Below are 19,159 nucleotides of genomic sequence, written 5' to 3' on the forward strand. Positions count from 1 at the left end.
TACAGGACCCTTAAGAAAAACGTAATTTAGATAAGGGAGGGTGCCACTCATCACGCCCTAACCTAAAATTAAGCTAAAATAATTCTACAGCAACTTATAAGTTTTCTTATTTAAAACAATCAATAATATTTTTTTTCTAGGGACATGATGCTTAATAACTTGGTAAACCGTTTTGGAATCTTTGTTTTTGTTGATTGTGCGCTTACGGTGCAATTGTAACCGGGAGCGTTTGTTTGTCATTTTTATAATGTTCTCTTAATAATTCTTTAGTTATTGAAAATGTAGTTATGATTTAGTTTTTAAAGTTTTTAGTTAAAATTTAGTTTTTATTTAGCTAAAAATGCTTATCAAAGAAAATTTCATTTAAAAAAGTAACTTGCCATAATGGTTGGTATTAGTCATGTTCAACTTCATAACGCTTCAGTATTAAATAACACACAGGGCGACATTATTGCACCAGATCATGTTTATCTCAATTCCCTCTATCGCGTTTTATAATATCGGTTTTCTTATTGTTTTGCTACTTGAAATTTGTCCTCGTGCCTGCTGGTTTTAAGGACACGTTGTGATCTAGATTCAAACCCTGGCATTTCGTTTCACGCTGAGAGCCAATCGTCTGATAAAAAGTCTAACGGACATAAAACTCGAAACAAAGTTATGTGTAAGTAACTCAATAAGATCTCAGTTTTACCTACCAGGATAGATGGTTCTATCATTATGTGTCTATCATAACTCTGCTTGAACCGATCTTAAAAATGAATACTTCGTTTAAAATTCTGGACACTAATTTAGGGTTTGGTTAATAATTCTTCGCAAAATTCAAAGTCTGACATATATATATATATATATACATTTTTTATTTCAGCATATTTTAGAATACGCTTTAACTCATTTCATCGCAAAGTGCATTTGCAAATAAGAATAATATACAGTCTCTTAATATTTAGTCATTTATTGGGCGTACATGTCAATCGAGAAGTGCTATTGAAATGTCCGGTAGTTTTACAACATCTTTATAACATGTCCATCGTATTACAATAATAATTAATATTATATACGTTGCGAAATTTTAAGGACAAGACATTTTCAAAGATTATAGTCTTGTTTAATTTTATTTTGTTCTATTACGTGTGTACAAGTTATACAGTCCATACTTGGCTAACCTATCTTTGATATATATCGATCATGGACAAACCATGTAGCTTTTTCTTCTTAAATTAGCTTCTCCACAACTGCATTTTCTGTTTCTGATGATTGCGAGTGCTTTCGTTAGATTTTGTACTCGCTACACCGGTGTTTGATCAAGTTCTTTGCAGAAATCCGTCATCTACTTCGTACTGGCATACGTTATGTAATATCAAAACAATAAAACAGGCTTTTAGGTGCCGCGAACTGAGTAGGGAAAACACTCCGTGTAAATTCGTTATATTCATCTTTCTAAGTACGCTTTCTGAGGTCCGGACAATATTAATCTTTCCTAAATAAAGTTAGGGTGCTGTCGTAAATATTAATTTCAGCTGCAGTACTAAATTATTAAATACTCTAACACAATCAACAAGACCCATTTCTACGTATCACCTTGTTGTTATCTGTCGTTAACAGATTTTTGAAGCATATCCAATGCTTGTTATACATGGCGGTAGAGCCTTGTAAAAAATTCACAATACAATCCCACAAAAAATAGGCCTATTTCATATATATTGAAACCTAACCCAACTTTCCATATTTAGTATCAGTATCTGGATGTATGTTACTTACATAAATATTTATTAAGCTACTGTCAAACGACTGTCTGATACCAGTAGCCAAAAGCTCACACCAGAAACACAAAATGGCACACATTAATGGCTCCTTAGCTAACGTAAGGGCGGCATAGGGGGTTACATAGTTTTCTGCACCAACTCCTCCTCCCCCCGTCTTGCTCTTATCTTTTAATGAAGAAATACTTAGAGAAAGCAATAAGTGCACATATTATATAATCTATTTAGCTAAATTTTTTTATATTTACCGGTAGGCAGAACAATCCAGTTTGCAACGGTAACATAAGTATCAAACCGGTGTTATTCCGCCTGTCTGAACGAGTAACGGTATTTCTGCTTGGTCCTTTGTAATAGTTTTGTGAATTTTATCGCACGCATTTAAGGAATCCGCTCCAAGTTTCACTATTCATATATACATTTCACACGACCTCAGTCTACATATAAATGTCTATATTGTCATATACATAAATATATACAACTCGTCTTCGAGCATCCGCGAAGGAGCATTGCTCAATCACTCTTGATTTATCTGATGTACAGAATAATTGACTTCCATTCGGGTTGTTTCGTTTTCGCCAAAATTACGTAATTATAATTTGTATTGAACTAATTTCTAGTTTCTATCTGGTTCTGTCTACATTTGCGCTTAACTACTGCCAGCCACCTATCGTGATACATATAGGGTAAAATTGAACCACCGAACAAGCTAATTAGTTCTGCTCAGCGCTTGTCATTTCTCCAATATACTTGTTTGGCAGTTGGGAAAAGTACTGATTGAGGCATTGAGCATTCCCCGCCTCGGTTTCAGCTTCACCTCCTTCACCCCCGTCAGTGCCTTCGTCTTTCCCACCCTGGCCGCTGTGGAAACGTCCCCCCTCACCGCGGACCCGGTTCATGGCGTGACGGTGTCTCGATTCGTGCAAATACCGTCTTCGCTCCTTCGGTATCTTTCCTTGAGCTTCAAGTTTGGCCCGATCCTGTCGCCTCTTCAAAATACGATGGTACTGTTTAGCATTCACGTACAAAGGTTCTTCTTCACCTTCGGCAGCTGCCGTCACAACTGTGGCAGCTACTGTAGGCGTTGGAGGTGCCTGTTGGGCAGGTTGACATGAGGGTTGCGTTGCAGGTGCTGCATTCGTAACACCTGGTACCTGCGCTGTTTGGAGTTGCAGTGTGCCAGGGTTTATGGCTCCACCTAGCTGTAAAGGTGCGCCAGCAGGAGCGCCTTGCGGAAGAACCATAACGATGTTTCCTTTTTTTATAGCAAAAACAGAAAACAATTTGTGGACAACAATTAAATGTTTAAAGAAAGGGTACATATTAGCAAAAAGTGTTGCTGGTTCCAAAAATACATGAGCCCATTGAACTAACACCTGGCGTTCATGAGAGCCATTAGAGTAGGAAAAGCTAATCTGGTACACGGTAAGGTATCTGTGACTTTTAATTTTAGATTACTGAACTTCAAAAGGTATTTATTTTGAAAGCAAAAAAAGTTTAGTTATCTTTTATTCATCAATCATTTATTTGATATTTTTTTAATTTGCAATAAAATTAAGCTATTTAATCTTTTTAAATACTTTTAATGGACAAATTATTTTTATAATAGCTACTCAAGAGTTCAGTTCAGTCAAGAATCAAAAAGTTACAATTTCGTTGTAGTAACATGAAATTGTAACCTTTTGTTTCTTTTGTCATAAGAATCGAATATAGAGCTATCCGTCAATACGATTATACTTTGGGAATGAATAGCCAAACGTTATATACCTGATGGTGAAGTCTGCAAGGCAATTGGTTGCCCAGCTTGAGCGGCGCCTGTGTGGGCTTGTCCACTCTGTTGAAGGATTTGTTGGATGAGTGAGGCAGGAAGCATATTAATGCCTCCAGCGCCACCTGTTCCATCAAGTCCACTGGTCACCGGTTGATACAGAACGGTTCCTCCGACTCCTCCAACGGTGGTTACACCTGCCGGTGCCCCAACTGTTCCGTCCGGAGCAGCTGTTCCGCCATTGGCGATGATAAGCGTGGGTTGTTGAGCTTGAGTTGTTGTAACTTGCTGCCCACCTGCAGAACTCACTGGAATCATCTGCAGCACCGCACAAACGGTAGACACAAGGCAAACGGGCGTTAAAATATTAAAATAACATCGTCAGAAGAATAAATAATAATGGTTAATTACAAAAGTAGCTATAATTCAAAGCCGACAACATAGAAATCTGTGATATGTATTTATCAGGTTGTTAACAAAGTAAGAGTCGCCTTTGTTTATTGATTCCCTTTCCAACTCTTTGTGTTGTCGTTGTACATTGTTGAAGAGCCATTTATCTGCTCTAAAAGGCTATTCTCACCGTTCCGGATAAAAAGATATTACCCTTGAGTTCAGGGTCCAAAAATGGTTTTCCTGGGTGCAAAAAAACCTCCTTCATGGAAGCATAAGTATTGCATGAGCCTTCATCTTTCAGCTATAGAGTCATCATCGTATGCATATAAAAATTTCTCGGCTACCTTTGCAGGGTTTCGACATCAACAAGACAAGGGTATGGCAAATTCTTTTTTGCTCCACGTTCATTTTTGAGTACATTCTTAGGACTTTTTAACGTACGAAAAAAATTTTTAGCGGCACGTGATACTTGACCACTAGCAAACAAAACAATCGAGTTAATAAACAAAAAGCTCATGACGTTCTTCACATTTTAATATATAGTGCGGACTAAAACGCAGACTATAATAGAAAGCGTGCTTTCGTTGTGCCCCTAGTTAACTCAGGGTACGTACCTGCACCTTGCCATTGGGTCCACTGATGAAGAATGTCTGCTGTCCTCCAGCAGAGCTTACCATTATAGGCTGTTGCTGCGCCAGTGATGCTGCCTGTACCTTGTGAGCTCCCAGCTCGCTCATCTGAGAAATCAAATATTAACATTGTTAAATAGTTGATAATAATAGAAACATAGAAAATAGAGCTCTTCTTCAAAACTAACAGTGGGGACAACACATGGCTATATGCTGGCTAATCTAATTACTAACGGAAGCGTTATAGGACCAGTAGTAAATAGACTACCATATCTGTAAACACTTTTAAGGTTAACTTTTTGACTAAAAAGCGTAAATGCTCGCCGGACAAATGCAAACAAACAACTTTGTGCATGTATCCAAGAACAGCACGAAGACTAAGAATTATACGGACCTTGGTAGATCTCTTCTCCGGCAATCCGCTACAAAACAACGGCCATGCCGATAGCCTCTGCTGAGCTGAACTGATTCCGCGCCACACAATGCGCCATAATAAACACTCACTATAGCCGACCTCGTTGCACAGTTCCTATGAACACAAACGGAAGGGCCGCAAGAATGACTCTACTGTGTAATCCAACGGACTGACCATGTCGACGAAATCAGATGTGTTTTCTAAGCTTTTCCTATTGTTTTGCCAGTTTGTATTATTGAACCGAAACTCGGTAATGACAATGAATTCGCATTTTTATTCACAGAACAACAATACAAGAATATTACGAAATTGTACAGGCTCTCGTATTCTATTGAATAGGGGAATTAATTCAGTTCCGCCTCTATTCCACAGTTCGGTATTTAACTACCCCCTAATAGCACGTTATACACTCTTCATAAAATAAAAAATAATATCATTCCAAATTCCAGTTTTGTTGCAACTCACGCCTAGGATTGAAAAGCCGATCCTTTACGCCGAGTTCTCTGATCTACTGTTTCACTTAGATGGGCCTGCTTAGCTTGCGTTTACAATAGACGTTCTACACTCGACTTGCGCATTCGGATCGGCAACCTGCTACCTGACTAGAGATGGTTACATCAAAACACTTATGTACACATTTGATAATAGAGCACACGACAGAATTACATTCGGTTCCACAGCTCACTGGTATTAACAAGTTTACGTTAAGTGGTGTTAATAGTCGATACGATTATATAACAATATTGCGCGTTCGAATTTAGGGGCAGACACTTTGTAAATGTTGTGTGCATTGTTCTTTGAATGCTAAGAAACGCACTTGAAGGCGATTATGCCAAAAAGGACGGCAGTAGTTAATAGAAAATCAACTAACAAAGTATATGGTGCCGCTCTTCTTCAAGTGTTAAATTTATTCGAATAAAGTTCCGGATTTTAGATAGATTCAAAAATTGTTGTCAGAGTAAACGTCGTTAGCACGTCTTGAAAATTACACATTATACCCCTAACTATAAAAATACATTATGGCGGACATGTTTCTACTTCCGGGTCGTTTTCTCCACAAAACAAAAAAACAGTTCTAATCCAACATATAATAAAAGAAGTTCTGAATGTGTGTTAGCTAGTTATGCTCAATAATAAGTTCATTTTTGCACACCAACTTACCTAAGCAGAAGACGTGGAGACACCCGCTCGGGCGCGCCTAACCACTTAACCCCTTCTGTTACTACTAGCTTGCGGAGTTCGGAACATCTTGCCAAAACTTGGTTATAACGAATTCATCATCACACTCAACTTCGACTTCTTTTTTCAGAAAAATGACCAAATTTTGCGCTAAAACGAACGTCCACTGTACTGTAATCGTACCACTTCACGTTTTACATCAACAGCACAGCCTGCAGTGAAAACCAACAACTGCAAAAACCACACATCAACCAGGATGGACAAATCGACACGGGCTAACACGACCATCGGAAAGCGATGGCAACGGCCAATAGCGAACAAAAGCGCTCAGCAGGGCCTCAAACGTGTAAGGACACAGCAAGAAAGGCGCTCTTACGGTTGGAAGTAACACAGATAGCCGCCACAAGCAGAGTAACTGGAGAGAACGAAGCAGTTAAGGACGCCGCCATTGCGTTTCCCAGCCACGTTCGTAAATTTCGTAGAGAGACTCGTTTCCACTCCAACAGAAAGCAGAAAGGGATACAAATTGTAATTAATAGTCTGTCAAGCAAAATGAATTCAGTTCTTGCTAATTTTCTACCAAAATGTGGAAAATAGCACGCATCAGATGAACGCATTTGAACGGCGCTTGCTTTAGTGGGGATGTAGGCGGGCGTTCTGCTGAATGAACGCCTGCAGACACGGATGAAGTACAGAAGCACTTGCAGACGCTGAACTTTTTGGTGGCAGAAAATTACAGAAGAATGTTAGAATTTTTCCGAAAGTGAAAATAGAATTTTTTGATCGTATCGAAAAGCAGGTACCATAGGATGCAAATGTAGGATTTACTGTACACGACCCACGTAAAATAGATACAGGATCTTCTATGTATTGTAAACTTAAACGATATTTGAAAGTAATAATAATAGGTGTGGCAATTCCAAAGATGTTAGAAGTGTTGCATAAGTGACCTTAGGAACTGCTAGATTTCGTAAGGCCTGATACAAATTATTTTAAGCTAATTATTGCTGCCATTATATTATTTATTAGCCAGCCAGAGCTTGTGAGTAGGTACAACGGTATGCCAATCATTAGTGACTTGTATGTTTATTTCAACTTCGAAGGTACCCAAAACATAGGCGCTAAAGTAGGTCTTTCCTTTCAAAAGTGCACTTAAATTCACTTTTTTCATTTTAACACAATTGTTTGGATTTACGTAAGTTTGCTTGTCGAATTATATCTGTTCGCGTATGATAACACTGATTAATAACTGCAAGCATTTTCATTCCGATTTAAATTTTGTAATATGTCTATCCATCATTCAATTACCTTTTCATATTAGAGTAGATGATGCTTTTATTTCAACGGAGAAATGGGTGCAAATACAGTTTTACATAGCTATACAGTTCAAGGATATCAAAAAAAGGCATCGAAGTGAGACTTAGCTCACTCATCTGATATACATGAAGTTTATGAGTATTTTGAAGTTTCTGTGAGTCCATTCAAATATACGATAAACTAATAAATTAAATAATGAAATAATTGTAGGAAGAGTTCCGGTTTGATTTTCGACAGGGTATTGTCTATGGCTTGTCGCTGTAGAATATCAGTTAAAGTTCATGGGCAGTATGTAAATCTGAAAAATTCCTGGGCCTAGAGTGAGCTCATAAATGCATGTCCATTTTCAGTACTTCGATCATTTTATTATTGTGTATTTGCTTAACGATCATCAACAGGATGAAAGACAAAGCAACCCGCAATTCAGGTGCGATTTCCTAAGCAGCGCCCAGGAAGTCTGTTCGATGATTTTAACAGCCAAATCAAATATTCATTCTACTTGCAAGAGAAGGGCTCAGTTAATAATTTAAAAAAAAAACGAGATTCCGTTTGAATCGCTAGAAGTCAGTCAAGCTGTGCGCACTACCCAGTGTTATAGAGTGCTTTAAATATTACTATTCATGCCATCCAGAACCAAGCATCTATCGTGAAAGAAAAACACCGATGTGAGATGACAACAATTTAACATTCGGCATCAATTTAAATTAAAAAAAAAACTAAGTGTATATATATGGGATTCAAATGGGCCTGCTGAAGTGGCATTCTATAGGTGAATGTTCTCGTACACGTCGCGTACCGTTAAAGATTAACACAATTCAAGAAAATATAAAAGAAACAAAGGTAAAAGCTCATATTTGTTATGGCGTGTTCATAAGGTGTCAATCAAGCCTTTTTTCGGGTTACCTGAACCGAATAAATTACTCTAACTTACTACTGGGCCATCTATCACAAAAATTGTAACCCAGAGTAAATTATTTGAAGCTAACTGTTCGGGATCAAACAAAGCAATATACACATCATGGCCACACACTTGAACCTACCTTCACGTAAGCTTCATTTCCTTACCAATACCAATAGACCTTTTCTGTCTCTTTCTTCTGCTTTGGTTGTCCATATTTGCCTTTATGACCCCAATAGAGCGGTTTTGATGCTTCCGGGTGTCTAAATCGAAAACTCTAAATTGATAACCGTTTAAACCTCCATCCGCATGTTTCGCTTATGATGGATGACATTCCCTGGTTAGAATAACGTAGAGGTGAACACAGATGCCAAGATCAATTATACTTTACCTCTGCATAACCTTCCATTATTCAACTGTGGCGGCTCCAGGCATCAAGCGTTATTACTGGATTGGATGGACCTTCCAATTCTCAGGAAACGATAACAGGGAAGAAACATCTATGGTAGCTTCCAGGGAGCAAGTCGGCAGTCGTGCGTGGAGGGAATATATGCATTGGAACGGGAACCGATGCAGTCGTTCCGACAGAAAGAGGTTGCAGGAAGTAGCGGTCGTACGGTGAGTGGCGCTGGGAATGCACGCAACTGTCGGGGATAGAGCAGAGACCCTTTCGGATTCAATGGGCAGACCGGCTATGCTAGCCTGGCTGTGGATGCTCTATTCTGTTGTCCCGAATTGCGTGTTAGTCTTGCAATACTGTTGTTGCAATGTGTGCAATTAAAGCTGAGTTTAAAAAAGGCAGGCAAAGGAATCTGCTGCTGCTAACACACGCCATCCCAGTTTTACTACATACCCTTGCAGATAAAACATATCAGTAATTCAGGCACAGGCCACATTTATGATATACACATATGTATATACGCCCATCTCATTGTAAAGCCGCGCAACATAGTGCTGCAGAGATCGAACGGATGAATGTGGACACGTCAATTCAGGTTTAGACGTGCAAAAACGTCGTGCAGGTGATTATTAATTAAGTAACGAAGTTCTCTGCCTGCATGCATCGTGCGATAAGAATACACGGCGAGCTTCGCCTGATAATTTAGCAAATTTGATGTTTGAAATGAAGTACTTTTTTTTTCGTTGACAGGAAATGAAAAACTCGACAAGTCTATGCTAGGGGTTAGCCAATATTTTTTTAAATAAGAAAGCGAAAAAAGCATTTTCTTGACTTCGTGACATTTTCTATTTGATTCGTCAGAATTCTCGTCGATGATGCTACAATGTTATATTTGCTGTAATACGCTGTGTCGCTGAATACAAGACAATTGTTGCTTTGTTGAGACAGCACTGCGGGGGAGGAGGGTGGAGGAATTTTCCTTTCTCCACTTCACGTAAACAAGTACGACAATTAGAAACAAACACAAATAGCCTTACTGGATAAAACCTGTCGCGTCCACTACAACAATAGCAACTGTTTCTGCTGCCCACTCAAGTATAGTTGCGCGTCTATGAAACATGTGCATTCTCTGCAGAATGGCTTGCTCGTTGTCGCATAACGGGTATCAAGGACGGAAAAAGCAGCAGTCCAATGTACGACCTAGCTGCAAAATATCATTCTTAGCAGACTGAATTCTCCTCCTTAGCCATACCTCGCCGCAGCCACAGCGTTTAGGCTTATATGATTAACATACTTATTTTTTCTTTTTTGACTTTTCTATACTGGATCAAGTGCTGTGCTTATTTTCAGGGACACGCAGCCATCATAAAATCGGGCCGAGTTAGAGGTTGGCCCAACTTCGACTGATCCAGATTGAAGTAACTGGAAGACGTGGGAGCGCATGCTTGTTTTGGATTGTTTAATGAAACACGGCAGCTATAATTAACTTCTGGAAATGTCTTCCATAAAGAGGTTCAATTTAGAAAGTGCAGTGTGTGTCGTTCCTTTACTGTAGTATAGTACTCGACGGTCACTCCTGCTACCAAACCATTTTTTTTTTGATGTTATTACGCCCTTTGTGTTTTTTTCTATATTCTAAATGTTAGAAAATTAAAGTAATGTTAGAAATATAATACACTGAACCTTCTCAATAGTATGTACAAACTAAAAAGTCATATTCACTAAGTCAATAGAACCTGTTTCTATAAAAGGTTCAAGTAGTACGGTTTACGCTCAGCGAGACCCGCGAGAGCGCAATCTTTGCCTTATGTAGGTCAGTTATGAGCACCAACCTTGCCCTTTTGGCTCATTCCCGTCGACCATTACGCACTACTTATCAACCTTTCTCTCAAGTTTAACACTGAACCGGATCTTCATTTAACCGAACTACAAGATGGTAGGAAGAAACGGCTAGTGCCACCAAGTCAACAAGAAAAAGTCACCGTAGTTAGATCATTTACCTTTCCAGACGTGCTAACTGCCTGCATAAGAGTATCTTTTTGATGTGTCTTCTGAACCTGCAAAGCATCGTCTGCCACCTTACTCAACCGTAAAACCATGACTTGTTATTTTTCTCAACAATTTCCTTTAGTTTTCACCCAATAAAGACTTGTTTGCTTATATATATATATATATATATATATATATATATATATATATATATGTTGTATATGTGTTTCAGTTCAAGTTGAAGTGAAATAAAAGACCTAAAATTACCGATGATCATCTCCGTCAACCTTTACCTTATATTGTAATTTACCTCTTGCATTTGTGTGAAAAGTAATTGAGGTTGCGTCTATAGGAAAACGCTCAGTCCCTCAGAAGTACTTTTTATTATAGACGAATTTATCGTATTTCTGCTATTCGTACCAAGCATTCAAATTTGCAGCCGTGGACTTAGACGTGCATCTGACAGCGTTGAAGATGCTGGTTCATGTTTCCCATGTAACCCATGTAAACTAGGGTTACTTACCTTATATAAGATACAAGCATACATAAGATACATAAGTATACAAGCAATGGATATGTATTTATGGATATGATACCTTCACAGATAGCAAGTACCCTTGAATCTAATTAATTAGTTCCACCTGTACACTGATTAATATAGTCTAAGAGCAGTTTTTTTTATTTATTACTTTGTTAATATCATTTCGTTACAACAAATGATATTTTGAAAGTAACATACGATCCAAAAAGATAGTTCATTGGCAAAAGTTAGTGTCTCAGAGACGATATTTGTTTGGCCATAGGTCATTGTGAGGGTCTAGAATCGATGAGCATATGGTTTCGATGTACAACAATGAATAGTAGGTACTATCGGCTGGGCCCTGCAACTTCACCTTTACATATTGGAATATTCTGTAGAAGCGTGAAGTTCTCATATATAGACACAGCAGTAATACGCTTATTTAGATTCTCATAGTTTACTTAATGACGAATAATTCATGTTTTTTGTTTATCTAAAAAACAAACACGTTCTGCATAGGTTAATCTTTTTTTAAATATATAAGTCGAGCTGATCACATTCTATGATACATGTTCTATATATGTTATTATGGACCGCTCTTCTCCAGTACTAAGATAACGAACGTGTTGAAAAAGCAATATAGATCTTTTTCCAATAAAGGTACATTACCCGAAGAAAGTAGTTGACCAAATTCTGATTTGAATATGGATTAATAAAGCCGGATATTGGGTTGTACAATAAAAAGATAAATAGATCAACTACAGCGTTACAACGCGGCCGATTTGCGTCAACGTTATTGCTGCAAAATTAGGTGAAAAGGTCGAAAACCTTCCATCTTCAATTTTCTTATGGACATGGACATTTGCACCTTTTTTATCGTGGTTAAAAATAGAATGAATTTTTTAAAAAACATTCACTCATCCTTAAGGCGTTCTATCTTAAGTCTGAATAAACGCGTTTCAGCAATTTTAACACGTCTGTTATTGCCAAATCTTAGTTTTGAAATGGCACCAATATCGTAACTCATGTTACCTAGGCTATGCATTCTTAAAGTCATCTAACTAAAAAGACTGTCAATACGTTTTCAACAACTCAATATTTATAGCAAAAACATAATATTTTGGGAAAAATCTGACAATCATAGGTTTAGTTGCATGTACCTATAGGTGTCTGTCAATCTGTTTGTCTGACATATTTTTGGAATGTGTTTTACTGTGCTATATACACAGCGAATTCCATCTGTGTTTTCATTTAGGAACATTAAGACGACATCCTTAAGGGTACTCAAGCAGTACATGTCTGCAAACGCACGAATCGTCCACATAGACAGGTCTGCCGCTGCTGCTAGTTGATCTGCTGAGGTTCCACGACCTGGCCCGACGCGCTGACTGAAGTTAGGGCGTTGAAATTTTCTAACGCGATCGATCATTGTTGCGCGCTGCGAATCATTCCTGCTGAGAATCATTAGCTGGCAGTGGGTGGGGCATTACTATCAGGGTGACAACGCTCATGAACTTCGTTCACACATTCAATACACATCATACAGCAGCAAAGCAGGAACAATACAAGAAGGGGCATTTCGTTTATATCGAGACAAAACAAGTTTTTCTTCAAGGTTCGAGTTGAATATCAGTTGAAGATGATTTTTAGTGAAAACGTTCTCGATCTAAAATCTCACAACTCAGCTAACTCTCAGGGTTGCGCTTTACGCTGAATTTAAAAGAATGACTACGTTCTGGCGTAGTGATGGCCGCTGCCAAAGTGACGAAAGCGAAACCCTGTCCGTTTCTCTTAACGTAATTCGCAAGCCACCACCAGTTTTTAGAAAAATAACATTTTCGCAATTTCTGATAGAAGAAGGAATTTCTGATAGAAAGTGATCGATGAAGCCGACACCGAATTCTGCTTGAATACTCGTTACCACTTAATAATGCAACAGTTATGATCGTCAAAAATAGCTAGGCCACGTATGCTTGTTATTATACACTGGAGTACAACAAAACAACTATGAATCGATCCCGACTTGTTGCTGCATGCTGTCATCGCCAAAGACGTTAAGTTTCCGCAAAATGGCGGTATTACCACAGTTTCACTTTAGCTTAAGCACACGCAGAAGTTCAAGCATGCTTCTGTCACTAAATTGATGCGACGTTAGTGGACATATTTCGAAGTTATGTGGCAATGTTATCTAGACAAGCTAAGGAGAAGCTGTGTCCTTTTTCGCACGCCTTGCCTTCGTGTAAAAAAGTCGCCACTGACACACAATAACTAGCTGTATCCGTGTCTAGTACGACCTAAGTGCCTACCTGGCGTATGCTCCGATTTGAGATGCACAGGTCGAATGAAGATGAAGAGCGAGCTTCATCGTTCATTGTCTAATTTACTCGCCGAACACGCACTGGGAAAGCGCTCTCACCCACGGAAAAGGCTCTCAGGTTACCTTCCGAGGCGTCCGCCAGTGGCGCTGCGTTCTGACACTACAGGAACCCATTAAACTTCGAATGATCGTATAGCGATAGATATTAAACAGATAAACATACAACACGGACTAGAGACCGACGCGAAGCTGGACACTGAAGTGGTTTAAGGAAATGCGAGTACAAGTTTTCTTAGCAAAGGTTCTTGTCTCGCTTGGCTTTTTTCTTGCGAATAAATAAAAATGAAATGCCTTTGCGCGTCTTGTACGTTTACTGCTAGACATCCGGGTGAATTCGTCTCTCCTTGAAGCCATATTTGAAAGAGTACAAATGAACAACACGGTGATCCGGACATTAAATTTGCCAATTTTACAATTTTAACTGATCAACAGGATAAGTACAGGTTAAAAACACACTTATAAAGTACGATGCCGGCTAAACGTACATATTATTGGCCGAGAAATGGTTTTATGAAAAAATGGGAACTTTATTGTGATAAATCGTATCTAATTAATTCAATTAAAGCAAGGCGCTATGAACGCGGTGACGATAACAATAATAATAATAATCTATCATTATAGCTGGAACAAAGAGACACTCCTGTACTAAACGTTCCCTTAAAGGCGACGCCGTGGTACGTTTTTTTAGAACAGTCCAATGTTTGCCCCCCATTGAAAAAAGGTAAGGATTAACTTAGAGTTGCTTATAATACTTAAAATAATTTTTCTCTGATTTATAAATGTAACCCACATTAAACCCACGCACCGAGAAAAGCCTTCCCTCGTCAAGCTTTACGGCTAGAGAAAACAATTCAACGAAACGGCTGGAATTAATCAAGGGAAGCTATAGATTTGGGCTGAAACCAGATAGAACTGACACACGCAATATTCTAGAATATGCAATCTATACAAATATATTATGCATCTTCTTAATGTTGTTATATGGCATATGATACCAAACTTCGGCTGATACTTCGACGTCTTTTATTTTGATTATTGTATGTTATTGGCTTATGCTATTGTTAACCGTTTACCTCCTTTATGCATCTATGTGTTTGCATCCATCCACCACCATTGTCTAACGAGGGAACGCTTGCGGTTTTATTTCTGAATGACGATTCGTGTCCACACCAGACACCGGGATTTTGATTGTCAAATCCTGAACTTTACTATATATATCCCAAAACGTCTACGACTATCCAAAATCTTGCATCCTTACATATCATGCAGTCGCATCAACGAAGCTAATTTGCTGATTGTGCTGTGTGTACGATTACGATCGCGTTTCGAATGCGGCCTGGGGTCTCTTCTAGTGTGCTACGAGAACAGCAATGAGGTGCTCTCAAGAGCAGAACGTTTAAGCCCCCCGAGTAGATATTCTAACAATCCAATTATGTTTTATCGAATACTTTTAAATCAAATACGTTCCGAACATATCACTTGAGTTTCTAAAGTAATTCTTCTATTTACCAGGAGTTTTTTAGCCGCTTTTCGAACGCGCCGAGTAGAGAAATTGCAACGTTTGCACTGCATTGCAGTTTAAGTTCCGGGCCTTTCATAAGTGTGTTGGCTCACAAGTAGTGTGACAATGGAGAAAAGCATTATGTCTTGTCGGGGCAATCTGGCGTCGCTCACAGAGACGAGCCATGTAATTCAATGTGTCTGAACAATGACTCCGACGAGAATTTGCTTTCGCCTTCATCATCAAACTCTCCGACATCACTTCACCCTTTGGAATCTACAAAAAGTGGCCGATGTTTTAGATGGCCACGCAAGTTAAGCTATCTCACTTGTATCTTTCAGTTTTCAAAAATGTTTCAAAATTCGACACGTTCTGTTGCTCAATTATGCAAATGTTACCTTGAGCAGTCGCAGCTATTCCCCTCGATGATATTCTGTCCTTGAAGAAACGTACGGACCAACCGCATTAAACTGAAATCCTTATGTGTGTAATTAAACGGAAAGCCATTCTATTCTGTAAGCTGAAAAGTGACAGACAACAATTCACACAAAAGATACTACTCTCGTCTTAAAACGTATTGTTGCACATATTATTATCTCAACTCCTTACTGAGCGAAACATGGCTGCATTTTTCTGTATGTATAGATGTATAAATATTTTTACATTGAGAAAGGTCTCCGGTTCTCTCAACTGGGCTTATCCAAGCCACTCGATAACAAAATGGGAAAAGGTTTTAATTAATAATCAAACCTAAGCAGGTAGCATGAGTGCGCAATCCATGAGCTTGCGTCAGTATGGAGCTGACAAGTCGATGAAATTTAGCTCAGTTTCAAGACGTAAGCCCGCTAACATACACGTAATTGTTCGAAGCAAACGTGGTTAGTCTATACCGAGATGATCTACAAGTAGTTTCATCACTTCTACAGAATAAAACACGTTGCGCTATTCACAATTGATTTTATTTAGCAGACTTCGACCACTCGACTGTATCATTGTTGTTTGATTATGCTTTGCTACCCGCGCGAGTTTGTTTGGGACTGAAAAATCGGTATAGGTAACCGAATAACTGGATATTTTATCATTGCCGGCCGCGACCTGCGTCGTCGTCACGCGCTATTGATCATGACGACTGGCAAGACGATCCCCGCACATTCCTACGTTCGTCGCACCACACAACGACTAAATACAGATATATATATATATGCAAACAGTTTTCAGATGGTTCAGATTTTATACACGTACAGATTGTCATATATACTGTTAATGATTTTTACTCAGTCTTCCCCAGTCGGTACCTGACACTCTTAAATAATAGAAAAATTGGCCAAGACTAGCCGACGATGTTTATAGCCTACATAATCTTGGATGATGTACACGGTTACAAGTTTCATGTTTAAGTCACTTTCGTATACAGGAAGCATGTTTTAACACATCTTCTTTTGCCATTCAGACTGGTTATGGTGCATCGTTATTATTAGACAGACTATATCTCGCTTTAAAAGTCGAATACGCGGTCAGGGCTTGTATTGCCCTGAATCTACTGCCATAACACATCAATTTTCTAATGTGTGTAAAATCATCGATCCCCTGACTAGGACGAGGTATTGTTAGGTCTCTGCAACCGCCTTTCCTTGTTATCTCGCTTTATCTTGCAGATCTACAGACCACTAGTAAATGTTGCAGAGCAGCTGGCAGATGACCAGTTCCATTCCTTTGAAATAGGATCACTACTGAAATCGCACCGCTCCCCAAATTCCCCCATGATCTAGCCCCATCTTATTACGAATGTTAGTGGATTACAGTAATACTGTAGTGGTTTAGATGTTCGAGCCTCCTGAAGGTGTGTTATATGCTGGTGGAGCCGCAGCTGGTTGTGCACTTCTGCGGAACATGCTCTTGAACATCTGCATTCCGAGCCACGAAGACGCTGCTCTTTTGATGCTTTTATCCGAGCCAAGTCGACATCGGATATATCCGTAAGCGTTCGATGTGTTCAACGATATGGCCACCACAATGACCGTTAGCCATTGAAAGCTGAATGTTAGAAAGGCGGTGAACGCGAAAAAACCCCACACAGCAGGCATAGCTAACAGAGCCGTCCAGAATATGCCAGCCTCACCCTTGTCAATTGGGCGAGCCTCGGACGCCTTCTCGAACACCCATTGCGAGTCACCTGTGGCCGGATCAACGATGCTCCACCACCGTAAACCAACCAGGAGCCGACCTACAAAGGGAGACGGAAAGACATAGCATGTTAATCAGAGATAACCATTCGAAATCATTAACTTTTCCAGTAATATTTTACTTATATCGGCTCCAAACATTAGATACGACCAAAACAACGAATGATTTGATAGATATTATGAATAGGACTCTAAAAGAACTTCTTAGTTAGTTATTAAAAAGAAACGTATAAGATTACGAAAGCGACAAGTTAGAGCTAGCTTCATGCTTTAATCAAGTTATGCTTTGATTCTTTTTCGTACTGAAATAGAATTAATTTCGTACTTCGTACAGTATGACAACTAGATGTGTTCGATCTTCATATCCCCGTACATAATCAACTTTGAGGGCTAATTGTGATTTTGATCATACAAATCCGAAATCTTAACAAATACAAGAACTAAGACGTAAATAGCGACCCTTCATTCTAATTACCAGAGATGTTTTTCGTGATCCAGAAATCCGATGTGATCAGAAACAGCAGCAGGACGAAGTTGCTGACGAATGAATCGTTGAAGAAATTGCAGAACAAGTAATAGAATACGCACGCAGCCTTGGGCAAGACGTGTGCAAGTACGACGAACGGATGTCGCGGAACTAATAGGTCTCCATTAGCATCATTTGCCACTAAACCCGCCTGAAACGACAAGTCAGAAATAGTTACGCTTGTCGATAAGACGCAACTTGTCGAAAAAACGTTACCGCTAAGGTATTCAGTATCAAATGCTCAGGGATAACCATTTGTTAGACATACGTTGTTTTTGACATTTACGACTGGCTTCAAGAGATGTTTTCTGTTCTGTGACTCGTTAGTAGCCTATTTAGGATCACAAAGGCGCGACCAATATATGGATTATAGCTACTGAACGATTAATTGTTCCGTGGGCCATTATTTAGTATGCTAAACGTTGATTACAGTCCGACGTTAGGTTTGGCTTATATTACTACCGTAAATATTGTTTTAGTAATAAAATTACTGAACGTTATGTATAGTTACTGCTAAGTAAAATTAAATTTAATGATGCCGAATGGTTAAAGGAATAAAAATGAGAAAGGAGCGAAGTTGAAGCTTGTTTCCAGCAACCCCTACGGTTGCCGATTATGTCAAGACTTGAGAACGAGGAATGCCTTGAAATTGATGGAAGCATTGCCAAAATGTGCGGAAATTATTCATGAAGTAAACTCTATAACTTTCATAAATCGTTTCGATAAATAAGCCTCATCCACGTACCATCATATACTTTATTTCCTTGTATGATACGTACTTCGGTGGTATTATCAATCAATAGATAAGTAAATATCGAAGGTTATTACTAAGCAAACGTATTGGTCTATTCTTTCGAAAAACTCGGACTCTCCACTTAGTAGTGAATGTGACAAAAGCGACACTCGTAGAAAAAAAAATAGTAATTGTTTTATCTCACCGTCATCGAAGTTGTCGGACTTCCTATATTTGACATCATCGTAAGACCGTGACGAGGCCCCACGGGCCCAACAGCAGTAGTTCGTACAAGATTTTATTTTCACAACAAACGATAGCTAGGTCCGTCACGCAGCCGCTTACATCGGCAACATTGAGATATATCCTTTATAGGCACTTTAGTAGTCTTTTTATGGGCCATCGACTGTTGGACGTCTGGTGTCGCATGACAGTCGACACAACAGCGAGGATTATCGCTGCGCTAATGTCATGTCCAGCAGAGGGCTCTCTTCTAGGTCGTTATACTCTCTGATTTAGAGCGTTGTTACTAATCATTCAGATACAAATATATCCATTCTAGCTAGCACATGGT

At 39.1% G+C, this 19,159-nt stretch overlaps 2 protein-coding genes and 2 long non-coding RNA genes across 6 annotated transcripts; 1 reads left to right on the forward strand and 3 right to left on the reverse strand.

Annotated features, from left to right (window-relative positions):
* Window positions 1-931: 931 nt before the first annotated feature.
* Nf-YA (nuclear factor Y-box A) lies at window positions 932-6,699 on the reverse strand. Of its 3 annotated transcripts, XM_086973899.1 has the most exons (6): window positions 6,124-6,699; window positions 5,428-5,564; window positions 4,942-5,076; window positions 4,533-4,655; window positions 3,525-3,843; window positions 932-3,012 (listed from the first exon to the last, which is right to left on the reverse strand). In XM_086973899.1, exons 4-6 carry the CDS (start codon window positions 4,653-4,655, stop codon window positions 2,471-2,473), a joined length of 984 nt encoding a protein of 327 aa, XP_086830025.1. In that variant the 5' UTR covers window positions 4,942-5,076; window positions 5,428-5,564; window positions 6,124-6,699; the 3' UTR covers window positions 932-2,470. The 3 variants fall into 3 exon arrangements, with proteins under 3 accessions (XP_086830025.1, XP_022671538.1, XP_086830027.1); XM_022815803.2 differs by lacking the exon at window positions 5,428-5,564; XM_086973901.1 differs by lacking the exons at window positions 4,942-5,076; window positions 5,428-5,564.
* Window positions 6,700-6,766: 67 nt separating this feature from the next.
* On the forward strand, window positions 6,767-10,285 carry LOC147754446 (uncharacterized). Its single transcript, XR_015316299.1, has 3 exons — window positions 6,767-8,298; window positions 8,788-9,378; window positions 10,107-10,285. It is a non-coding gene; the product is annotated as an uncharacterized LOC147754446 (long non-coding RNA).
* A 2,057-nt stretch (window positions 10,286-12,342) lies between these two features.
* Window positions 12,343-15,535, reverse strand: LOC147754447 (uncharacterized). The gene is made up of 2 exons (XR_015316837.1): window positions 13,572-15,535; window positions 12,343-12,779 (listed from the first exon to the last, which is right to left on the reverse strand). It is a non-coding gene; the product is annotated as an uncharacterized LOC147754447 (long non-coding RNA).
* Window positions 15,536-16,086: 551 nt separating this feature from the next.
* On the reverse strand, window positions 16,087-18,998 carry LOC111253853 (putative Golgi apparatus membrane protein-like protein CG5021). The gene is made up of 3 exons (XM_022813980.2): window positions 18,791-18,998; window positions 17,802-18,003; window positions 16,087-17,367 (listed from the first exon to the last, which is right to left on the reverse strand). Exons 1-3 carry the CDS (start codon window positions 18,827-18,829, stop codon window positions 16,961-16,963), a joined length of 648 nt encoding a protein of 215 aa, XP_022669715.1. The 5' UTR covers window positions 18,830-18,998; the 3' UTR covers window positions 16,087-16,960.
* Window positions 18,999-19,159: the final 161 nt, after the last annotated feature.

The sequence above is a fragment of the Varroa destructor genome, unplaced genomic scaffold (assembly GCF_002443255.2).
Source record: "Varroa destructor unplaced genomic scaffold, Vdes_3.0 BEIS01000007.1, whole genome shotgun sequence".
In the NCBI taxonomy this organism is placed as follows: Eukaryota; Metazoa; Arthropoda; class Arachnida; order Mesostigmata; family Varroidae; genus Varroa; species Varroa destructor.

Coding starts and splice junctions, on each gene's coding strand:
- Nf-YA (XM_086973901.1), bottom strand. CDS start 4,655: ATGAGCGAGCTGGGAGCTCACAAGGTACAGGCAGCATCACTGGCGCAG. Junction 3,844..4,532: donor GACCCAATGGCAAGGTGCAG/GTACGTACCCTG, acceptor GCGGTGCTGCAG/ATGATTCCAGTGAGTTCTGC. Junction 3,013..3,524: donor CTTGCAGACTTCACCATCAG/GTATATAACGTT, acceptor CTATAAAAAAAG/GAAACATCGTTATGGTTCTT.
- LOC111253853 (XM_022813980.2), bottom strand. CDS start 18,829: ATGATGTCAAATATAGGAAGTCCGACAACTTCGATGACG. Junction 18,004..18,790: donor GTCCGACAACTTCGATGACG/GTGAGATAAAAC, acceptor TTGTCGTTTCAG/GCGGGTTTAGTGGCAAATGA. Junction 17,368..17,801: donor GATCACGAAAAACATCTCTG/GTAATTAGAATG, acceptor CTCCCTTTGTAG/GTCGGCTCCTGGTTGGTTTA.